General features: G+C 49.0%; 1 protein-coding gene and 1 non-coding gene across 2 annotated transcripts; both read left to right on the top strand.

The window, feature by feature from the left end:
* Positions 1-1,662: 1,662 nt before the first annotated feature.
* On the top strand, positions 1,663-10,593 carry LOC120924980 (E3 ubiquitin-protein ligase TRIM11-like). The gene is made up of 4 exons (XM_040335907.1): positions 1,663-1,837; positions 9,047-9,395; positions 9,522-9,712; positions 9,761-10,593. The coding sequence occupies exons 1-4, from the start codon at positions 1,663-1,665 to the stop codon at positions 10,591-10,593; spliced, it is 1,548 nt and encodes a 515-aa protein (XP_040191841.1).
* LOC120925717 lies at positions 2,186-2,344 on the top strand. Its single transcript, XR_005746920.1, has one exon. It is a non-coding gene; the product is annotated as a U1 spliceosomal RNA (small nuclear RNA).
* Positions 10,594-10,953: the final 360 nt, after the last annotated feature.

The following is a 10,953-nucleotide window of genomic DNA, read 5'->3' on the forward strand; positions in this document are numbered from 1 at the left end:
ATTGCTGACGGAGCCTGGACAACTCAGGAGAAGAGACTCGGAGGAGATGTGCATATAACACAGAGGTGGGTTTGTTTGCACAGTCGAAGCGCAAAATCCGCTCCAAGTCAGACTGCACCAGTTGCCTTTCGCCTGGTGGATTTGTTTTTTTTTTTACCAAAAATATGTAGAAGAATACGTATCGGCCTAAACTGAGAAAAAAAAAACGTTTAAAAAAAATGGGATATTTATTATAGCAAAAAGTTAAAAATATTGGCCCGGATTCAGAAAGACTTACGCCGACGTATCTACTGATACGCTGCGTAAGTGCACGGATGCGCCGTCGTATCTATGCGCCTTATTCAGCAAGTAAGATACGCCTGAATTTTGGCTTCATATGACCGACGTAAGTTTCCTACGCCGTCGTATCTTGGGTGCATATTTACGCTGGCCGCAAGCGGCGCTTCCATTGATTTACGCGACGAATATGTAAATGACCTAGATACGCCGATTCACGAACGTACTTGCGCCCGTCGCAGTAATCTACGCCGTTTACGTAAGGCGTACGTCCGACGTAAAGTTATTCCACATATAAGGAGGCGCATCCCATGCAAAAGTATGGACGTCGGAACAGCCGTCGTATTTTACGTTGTTTACGTAAGTCGTACGTGAATGGGGCTGGGCGTAGGTTGCGTTCACGTCGTAGGCATTGAGCTTTATTTAAATGTATCACGCCCACTACCTTCCTACTTTGAATTAGGCGGGCTTACGCCGACCAATTTACGCTACGCCGGCGCAACGTAGGGAGCGAGTGCTTTGTGGATACTGCTCTTGCCTCTCTATGTTATGTCGGCGTAGCGCATATGAGATGGGCTACGCCAGCACAAATGTACGCCGCTCTACCTGAATCCGGGCCATTGTGTTTTTTTTCAAAAATGTATGTACCTGAATCTGCTCAGGTTGAAGCTCTCAGGTTGGTTCACGACTCAAACTTGCGGGGCATTTTTAGGTTTCTAAGACTGAAGAACCTTTGTTCTTTTTCCTTTTGGTGGCCTAGCTATAAGAAAGATTTTAAACACTAGGTGGCCTCGGGTCTGACCTGTGCACACAATAAGGCCTCGTACACACGATAGGTTAAACAGAGGACAACGGTCTGATGGACCGTTTTCATCGGTCAAAACCGATCGTGTGTGGGCCCCATCGGTTATTTAACCATCGGTTAAAAAAAAGCCAACTTGCTTTAAATTTAACCGATGGATTCCTAACCAATAGGTCAAAACCGATCGTTAGTAGGCACGACCATCGGTTAAAAATCCACGCATGCTCAGAATCAAGTCGACGCATGCTTGGAAGCATTGAACTTTATTTTTTTCAGCACGTCGTTGTGTTTTACGTCACCGCGTTCTGACACAATCGTTTTTTAACTGATGGTGTGTGGGCGCGACGGACCATCCGTCAGCTTCATCGGTTAACCTATGACAACGGTCCTTCAGACCGTTCTCATCGGATGGACTGATCGTGTGTACGAGGCTTTAGACTCCCCGAGCTTCTCCTTTGGGGTTGCTCCAGCCACTCCCAGTTCCATTAAGACCACGGGGGTCAATTTCTATGGACTTTGTAGTAGATTTACCTCCCTCAAAAGTAATGACCTCTATCTTGCTCGTCATCGACCGTCTCACGAAGATGACTCATTTTATACCTGTTAAGGGGGTACCGTCTGCTGAACAAACTTCCAAGTTAATGGTTCGAGAAGTATGTAAACTACACGGAATTCCTGATGATGTGATGCCTGACAGAGGAGTACAGCTTACATCAGAATTTTGGAACAGATTTTGCTCAGCTTTAGGTGTAAAGCCTGGTACACACTAGGGGCCGGATTCAGATACAATGGCGTATCTGTCCGGCTCACGTACGCCGCTCTAACTTTGGGCGCAAGTTCTTTATTCAGAAAGAAGTTGTGCCCTTAGTTACCGTGGCGCAACGTATGTGTTGCAGTGTAAGGCCGCGTAATTCAAATGGGGATGTAGCGGGCGTGTATTATTTAAATCTAACTTGACCCCGCACTTTTGACGTATAATTTGAATGGCGCATACGCCGTCCGTAAAATATCCCAGTGTGCATTGCTCTAAATGACGTTGCAAGGACGTTATTGCTTTCAACGTGAAATGCGGCCTAAAAAACGGTTTGATGGCATTGGTCCACGCATATACTTACCTGGCAGGGGTGACACCATGATCATGGAGGTGGTTCTCCCAGGGCGAGGCACGGCTATTGCACACTCTAGGCCGTGCTGATCGTGGTTGTCTTCCCTGCCGCTTCTCGGCCTTTTGGCTGGGACTGGGTGTGGTATCTGTCCTTATCAGTTGTCAGCGGAGCGCTGAAGCACCTCCTACATGGGGAGGGTGGATGCAATCCAATGACGTCATTGCACCTGGAAGGATGGTTTCAGCAGGGACTACGCTGTGCTGCCCGACAGAATACTGGGGGCCGGCCCATGGTTGAGTCTGAGCCATCTGGAAGGGTGCTCCTGGTGAGGATGGGTACTGCGCTTGGTCTTGGTCTTTTTGCCGAGTTCTAGTCTGGCCTTCTGGCTGGCTAGTGTAAGTGCTATCTCTGTCAGCGATCCGGTTGGAGGAGCTGGTAATGCCCTGTGGTAGGACGGGGTAGAGCCATGCAAATCCGCTGGGTTGACGGAGGGTCTGGAGGGGCTAGTATTGGTGGAGGCTGTTATCTGAGTGGCAGTTCTCCCCAAGAAAACCTTGAAGGGCTCTCTAGCTGGCAGGGGTGGAGGGCTGCACTGGCCGGTCGGGGGGTCGGATATGGAACGAAAAGCCTATGGTGCATGTGCCCCTGGAGTGGCAGTCCAGGGGTATCTGAAGATCACTGTGTGTGAGGGACACATTGATTTAAGATACCACGGTCACTGCACCAGATACACGCTTTTTTTAGCACCTGCCTCCTGGGCCGGGCCTTTTGGCTAGGACCGGAGGAATTTTTTATTCCTGGCCGGAGGGCCTGGTCATTGTTTTACCACAATGGCCACTTCTTTCACTCTCCTCTCCACTATCCCTTCCCCCACTTTATTTTATTTAAGCCTGTGTTTGTCACTTTTTTGTCTTTTTTTTTGTTGTGCACGTTTTGTGTCACTGTGTGATTAGTAGGGTGCGGGTCCTCGGGCCAGCCCTGAACGTCTTGGGAGTGGGTGGACATGGCCTTCTGGCTTAGTTCACTCGCTCTCATGGGGTCTCCCTTCGGGGGAGCCCCACCTAGTACTGGGAGGGTTCTGTTTCGGCAGTCCCTCCGAGGAAGTTGGGTCCGTGTCGGCTTCGGTTGTTCGGACCACAGTACCTGAGTCCCCGTCTGGAGCCTAACGCCCCGGGGGATCAGGGTTTGGGTCCCTCTTCACAGGAGGAACACTTGACGTTGCACCCGTCTGCACGTTTTTGTGAACACTCTTTATGTGTGTGCACATTTTTTCTGCACCGGGTGGAGTTTTTTGGGTGTGTTCACACGCCATAGGCTTTTAAAAAAAAAAAAAATCTTCTGCTCCCTCTGCACCGGCAAGATAAGGTCTGCAACCTTATTTTTGTAAAGTGGATCAAGGAGGGTTGCCAGCCAGTAATGATCCCTCTCCTTGATAGCACGAATACGAGGATCCTTCCGCAGGCTTTGCAGGATCAGGGAGGCCATGCAGCGTAGGTTTTCTGAGGCATTCGATGCACAGTCCTCTGGGTCACTGAGAACGACAGGATCCTCAGCCACCTCGTCCCAGCCACGTACAAGTCCATGGGTTCTTTGGGACTGTAATTGATCCCTTGAGGACTGCTGCTGATGCTGAGTGCTAGGCTCCACCTCCATGCTGACACAATCCTCCTCTTCCTGTGTGATAGGCAGAAACACTGTCTGGATAAAGGGGGCCTTGAGAGGTAAGGAAGTCCTCCTCTTCCTCCCTCTGTTCTGCCTCAAGGGCCCTGTCCATTATTCCACGGAGCGTGTGCTCCAACAGGTGGATAAGAGGGACTGTGTCACTGATGCATGCACTGTCACTGCTCATCATCCTCGTGGCCTCCTCAAATGGTGACAGGACAGTGCATGCAACCCTGATCATAGCCAACTGGCGTGGGGAAAAAAAAACAAGCTACCCTGACCCTGTTCTGGTGCCACATTGGCAGCACAGATACTCATTGATGGCCCTCTACTGTGTGTGCAGCCGCTTAGGCATGGTCAACGTAGAGTTCCACATGGTGGGCTTGTCACAGATTAGGCGGTTCTTGGGCAGGTTGTATTCCTTTTGGAGGTCTGCCAGCCAAGCAGTGGCTAATATTATATGACCATCGGAAATGCACACTAAGGGCCAGATTCACAAAGGAGATAGGATGGCGTATCTCCAGATACGCCGTCGTATCTCTGAGTCGCGCCATCATATCTATGCGCCTGATTCTTAGAATCAGTTACGCATAGATTTCCCTTAGATCCGACAGGCGTAAGTCTCTTACGCTGTCGGATCGTAACTGAATATTTACGCTGGCCGCTAGGGGCGTGTACGCTGATTTACGCGTCAAAATATGTAAATCAGCTAGATATGCGAATTCACGAACGTACGCCCGGCCGACGCAGTACAGTTACGCCGTTTACGTTAGGCTTTTCCCGGCGTAAAGTTACCCCTGCTATATGGTGGCGTAAGTGCGGCGTATCAATGTTAAGTATGGCCGTCGTTCCTGAGACTAAATGTAAAAATTTTACGTCGTTTGCGTAACTCGGCCGTGACTGGGGCTGGACGTAATTTACATTCACATCCAAACCAATACGTCCTTGCGGCGTATTAGGAGCAATGCACACTGGGAGATTTCCACGGACGGCGCATGCGCCGTTCGTGAAAAACGTCAATCACGTCGGGTCACAGAACATTAACATAAAACACGCCCCCTGTCCCACATTTGAATTAGGCGGGCTTATGCCGGCCGATTTACGCTACGCCGCCGCAACTAACAGGGCAAGTGCTTTGAGAATACAGCACTTGCCCGTCTAAGTTGCGGAGGTGTAACGTAAATCGGATACGTTACGCCCGCGCAAAGATACGCGGATGTACAAGAATCTGGCCCAGAGTTTCCTGGCCTGCTTCAGGACATCCTGTAAGCCTGGGTACCTGCCCAAGAACCGCTGCACCACCAAGTTAAGGACATGAGCAAAACAGGGCACATGGGTCAGTTGTCCCTGTCGCAGGGCAGAGAGGAGGTTGGTGCCATTGTCGCAAAGCACCATTCCTGGCTTAAGCTGGCGTAGCGTCACCCACCTTTGAGCCTGCCCCTGCAGAGCTGACAGAACCTCTGCCCCAGTGAGGCTCCTGTCCCCCAAGCACACCAGGTCAAGCACTGCATGGCGCCTCTTTGCCTGCCTACCTGCGTAGCTCCTTGAATGCCTACAGAGCACCGCTGGTTCCGAGGACACATCAGCACAGGAAGAGGCCACAGAGGAAGAAGAGGAGGGGGTGGAGGAGAGAGGTGTGTCACAATCACCAGTAGTAGCATTTTGGAGGCGTTGTGGCGGAACAACCTCCAAAACTACTGTACCTTGTCCTGCATCCTTCCCAGCTGCCAGCACAGTCACCCAATGCGCCGTGAAAGATAGGTAACTTTCCTGTCCTAGTCTGCTGGACCATGAGTCAGCAGTAATATGCACCTTATCACTGACCGCCCTGTCCAGCGAGGCATGGACATTGCCTTCCACATGCCGGCAGAGAGCCGGAATCGCCTTCCGTGAGAACAACTAGCGTTTGGGAACCTGCCACTGAGGTACCGCACATTCCACAAACTCACGGAAGGGGCAGAGTCTACCAACTGAAAAGGCAGCAGTTGAAGTGCTAGCAATTTAGCTAAGCTAGCATTCAACCGCTGGGCATGTGGATGGCTGGGAGTTAACTTCTTTTGGCGCTGAAGCAGCTGAGGCAGGGAAATTTGCCTGGTACAATCTGACGTCCGTGTACCGATAGCAGATTGCCCGCATGTACTTGGCTGTGACACACCTAATTCTATACCTTCATTCCTCTCAGTGTAGGCTTCAGAGAGGACTGAAGGTATAGTGGGGTTGGAGATCCCAGGTGATGAGGAGCAAGAAGAGGTCCGCTTTGTTCTTTGGTGTGGGTCTTTTAGGTACGCTTGCCAACGAACTGCATAGCAGGTCGACATATGTCTGGTCAAGCATGTGGTGCCCAAGCGGGTGATGTTTTGGCCACGCGAGATACGCTTGCGACATATGTTGCAAATAGCAGTGGTGCGATTTGATGCACTCATCTCAAAAAAGGCCCACACCAAGGAACTTTTGGAATAATACGGAGAGACAGCAGCGCCCTGCACAGGCGTAGCTCTGCGCTGTGATGCAGTCGGTGTGCTGCCCTTAAGCTGGCCCCTGGAGGGCATCCTGCCTTGTTGGAGATGTGCCTCCTCCTCCCTCCTATCAGGCACCCACGTAGAGTCAGTGACCTCATCATCCCCTCCCTCCTCATCACTGTAGCAAATCTGGCAGTATGCTGCAGCTGGGGGAACATGACTGCCAGATTTCTGTCCCTCTCAGGCACCCGCTCTCTCTGGGCTCACGTTACTGCCTTCCTCTAGCTGTGTACCATCATCGGAGCCTTCAAAACGCTGCGCATCCTCCTGCAGCATGTACCCAACACTGTGGACAAACAGTTCAGGGGACTCCTCAGGAGGACATGGTGGGAATAGGGAAGGAGTGACTGATGCCATTGAGCCGAGAGAAGAGGCTGCATTGGCAGCTGCTTTGCCAAACAAAGTACCCTGAGCCTGGGTGAGAGAGGATGAGGACGGCTTGGTCATCCACTCTACCAAGTCTTTGGCATGTTGCGGCTCAACACGGCCAGCTGCCGAAAAAGAGGACAAGAGTGTCCCACGGCCACATGCTGATGAGGATGCACTGTGTCCACAACCAGCACTGATGCCTCTAGACGCAGAGCCTGCTTGCCCTCTTTTATCGGCTTGTGACTCTCTGCTTCTCCTTGTTGTCCTTCCAGACATACTAATGGCCTGCAGGGAGATGTAGCTGCACAAAGCTGGGATGTGTGTATATATATATATATATATATATATATACTGATTAGACTGCAGCTAGCAGAATCAACTCCCTGCTGTAGTATTATTAGTATGAGAACACCAACAATTGTATTCAGTTAGCTTTAGTTGCACACTGTGTAGAGGACACAGTACACCAAGGGAAGATACCTGCAGATCCCTGCCTGTGGTATTAGTATGAGAACACCAACAATGGTCTTCAGGTAGCTTTAGGTGCACACTGTGGAGAGGACACAGTACACCAAGTGAAAATACTTGCTGATCACTGCCTGTGGTATTAGTATGAGAACACCAGCAATTGTAGTCAGGTAGCTTTAGGTGCACACTGTGCAGAGGACAGAGTACACCAAGTGAAAATACTTGCAGATCCCTGCCTGTGGTATTAGTATGAGTACACCAACAATGGTCTTCAGGTAGCTTTAGGTGCACACTGTGCAGAGGACAGAGTACACCAAGTGAAAATACTTGCAGATCCCTGCCTGTGGTATTAGTATGAGAACACCAGCAATTGTAGTCAGGTAGCTTTAGGTGCACACTGTGCAGAGGACACAGTACACCAAGTGAAAATACTTGCTGATCACTGCCTGTGGTATTAGTATGAGAACACCAGCAATTGTAGTCAGGTAGCTTTAGGTGCACACTGTGCAATGAACACTAAAACTGAATACTGGATGTCTCTGCCTGTATTTGTATGATAACACCAGCAATTGTATTCAGGTAGCTTTAGGTGCACACTGTGCAGAGGACACAGTACACTAAGTGAAAATACTGCATCTAGCACAATCACCTGCCTGCCTGTCAGTATATTAGGAAGAGAATGCAGGAACGGATCTAGCTAAAATGAATACAGTATATAAATATATATACAACAACTGGGATGCATATATATCCTCTACACACTGTAACTTCAGCTAACTGACTCGCCTGCCTGCTCTATCTAATTTAATTGAAATGACACTCTCTCTCTCTGTCTTTCACCAATGCTGCAACACACTGCACAAGGCCGACTTCCAGGCGGCCTTATATAGTGTGGGGCATGTACTAAATCCCCTAAAGCATAATTGGCCAAAGCCACCTTGGCTTTGGCCAATTACAGCTCTCTGTACAGATGGCGCTGTGATTGGCCAAGCATGCGGGTCATAGTGCATGCTTGGTCAATCATCAGCCAGCAATGCACTGCCGCAGTGAATTATGGGCCGTGGCGCGCCACTCGAATTTGGCACGAACAGCCCAAAACTTTCGCAATTTGATGAACGATCGATCATACAATGTTCGAGTTGAACATGAGTTTGACTTGAACACAAAGCTCATCCCTAGTGGTAACATGTGCTTGAATAAAGAGAGTCTCCTGTTTTTCACCCTACACTGAGATACGGCTGGTGACTGGGTGGGCTAAAGGGTCTTGTATAGTGCAGGTTCTGGACAAGGGAAGCATTTATGGTGGACATATCCCTATGAGGACAAGGGTTTGTCACGGGTTCCTGTGGGAAACTTCATCAAATTAGGTCCCTAGAATGCACTGTGCAGCACGCAGTGCATTGTGGGGTGTTCGGCGGCCAAACATCCCGCCGAGTGCCCCCCAAATTTCAGTGTTCGCTGAACAGGCGATGTTCAGGTCAAACTTTTTCTCAGCTCGAACCGTTCACCCAACACTACTCTACTCAGTTCATATTATGTGATCTGATAACAATATAAAATATTTCTGCAGAGAGAAGTAATGCGGACTCTGATGATTATATGGTTGCACCGTCTCTGGGTAGATAAACATGGAACACGCCCTTTCTTCTCTTTTATCACTCAGGATTATTCTATAAGAAAGTTCAAAGACCAATTATATGGAAAGTGAAGGAAAACATACACAGTTCAGCAGATCCGGATATAATCGCATGACTCTTATGGATCATTGGACTTTGTACATTGTTTACTCTCCTAATAAATACTTCTGACTGAGTTCAATCTTCTCACTTTACTCTTCTGCTCAGCAATAACATCTTCTCATCTGGAATGTTCCGTCTGTCTGAACATTTATAAGGATCCTGTAACCCTGAAACGTGGACACAACTTCTGCCGGGACTGTATTGGTAGTGCGCCGGATATACAGGAGGAGGATATTCCTGTCCTGAATTTTAAACAAAACTTCAAGAAACGTCCCGTCCTTCAGAGGAATCTGAAACTAAGTAACCTAATGGAGAATATTCAGTCCACCCGTCCAGATCAGGAGGAGTCCGGGGTCTTCTGTACTTACTGTATTCACACTCCTGTACCTGCTGTCATATCCTGTCTGCATTGTGAAGCTTCTCTGTGTGACGATGACCTGAGAGTCCACAGCAAGTCACCAGAACACGTTTTATGTGACCCCCCCACCACATCCCCGGAGAACAGGAAATGCTCCGTCCATAAGGAGATCCTGGAGTATTACTGCCCTGAGGACTCCTCCTGTATCTGTGTGTCCTGCAGGCTGGATGGAGAACTTCGGGGACACCAGGTGGAGACTCTGGATGAGGCCTCTGAGAAGAAGAAGAAAATATTAAAAAATGTTCAGAAAAAGCTCAGAATAAGCAATAAAGAGCTGCCCAGGAAGACGGAGGACATTGAGGAGCTGTGTAACAAGATGGATCCACTGACTATTCTAAAGGAATCAGACACAGGTGACTTGTGTGATTCTGAGGATGGAGATGATGAGGAATTGGACACAGGTGACTTGTGTGATTCTGAGGATGGAGATGATGAGGAATTGGACACAGGTGACTCATTTGATTCTGAGGATGGAGATGATGAGGACAGAGAGAGACGTGATAACCTCCTCCATGATGGAGGGGATCTGGATGTGGCGGGGACGTCACACACATTACACACAGGTTTATCTGATATCATGTCTGGGGGAAATGTAGAGAAATGTACAGGCACACATGTCTATCCACGTTTAAAAAGAAAGGGCGAAGATGAAAACAATGCTGAGCAATCCAGGAAACGCCCCAAACTCTCCCCCATAGACATATTACTGGATGTGAGTACAGCTGGTAAGAATCTACATATATCAGATGACAGGACAACTGTGTCCAGGTCAGATGTAAGCCAGAATTACCCAGAAACACCAGAGAGATTTCAGGATCCTCAAGTGATAAGCAGTGAGGGGATCTCCTCAGGGAGACATTACTGGGAAGTGGATGTGGGGGGGTCACGAGTCTGGAAAGTCGGGATTTGTTACCCCAGTATAGACAGGAGAGGACATCGGTCAGTAATTGGACATAATAAGAAGTCCTGGTGTCTGGAGAGGAAGATAATTTTGGGGGGTAGTCAGTACTCAGCAATACATGACAGTAAGGTGACCAAATTACTCATTGATGTCTCCAGTAAGAGAGTCAGGATAGATCTAGATTATGAGGCCGGGCAGATCTCCTTTTATGATCTGTGTGATCCGATCCGACATCTCTACACCTTCACCACCACCTTCACTGAGCCCCTCCATGCTGGGATATATCTAGGGTTAGGTTCCTGTATAATGATATCTGGGGGGAATCAGATGTGAGAAATCTGCCCAGAGACTGGTGACATCACAGAGTGGAAAATCTGATTGGTAAAATACTCAGCCAATAGGGGGTAGCAGAGAAGAAACAACATGAGTGATTTATGTATAAAGCTGCAGGTTCCAGGGCCGTCATCTTCATCCTAAACCTCACTTCACTACCTAGTGTGTCACTGACCAGGAACAAGCATGCAGGAGGGCAGAGTGTTCAGACTTCACTGGCTGCATGCTTGTTCTGGGTCAGTCACACACTACGTAGTGTAGCAAGGATTTGGATCCTGCAGCTTAACCACTTAAGGGCAGAGCCTTGTTTTGAGATTTGGGCCCGGATTCAGAAACTAGTTACGGCGGCGTATCTCCAGA

Source organism: Rana temporaria, chromosome 1, assembly GCF_905171775.1.
Source record: "Rana temporaria chromosome 1, aRanTem1.1, whole genome shotgun sequence".
Lineage (NCBI taxonomy): Eukaryota > Metazoa > Chordata > Amphibia > Anura > Ranidae > Rana > Rana temporaria.

Bases quoted from the DNA above. Each gene is read 5' to 3' on its own strand.
- LOC120924980 (XM_040335907.1), top strand. From the start codon at position 1,663: ATGACTCATTTTATACCTGTTAAGGGGGTACCGTCTGCTGAACAAACT. The intron at 9,396-9,521 runs GTCACCAGAACA...TGTGTCCTGCAG, and splicing joins GACCTGAGAGTCCACAGCAA to GCTGGATGGAGAACTTCGGG. The intron at 9,713-9,760 runs GTGACTTGTGTG...AATTGGACACAG, and splicing joins TCTAAAGGAATCAGACACAG to GTGACTTGTGTGATTCTGAG.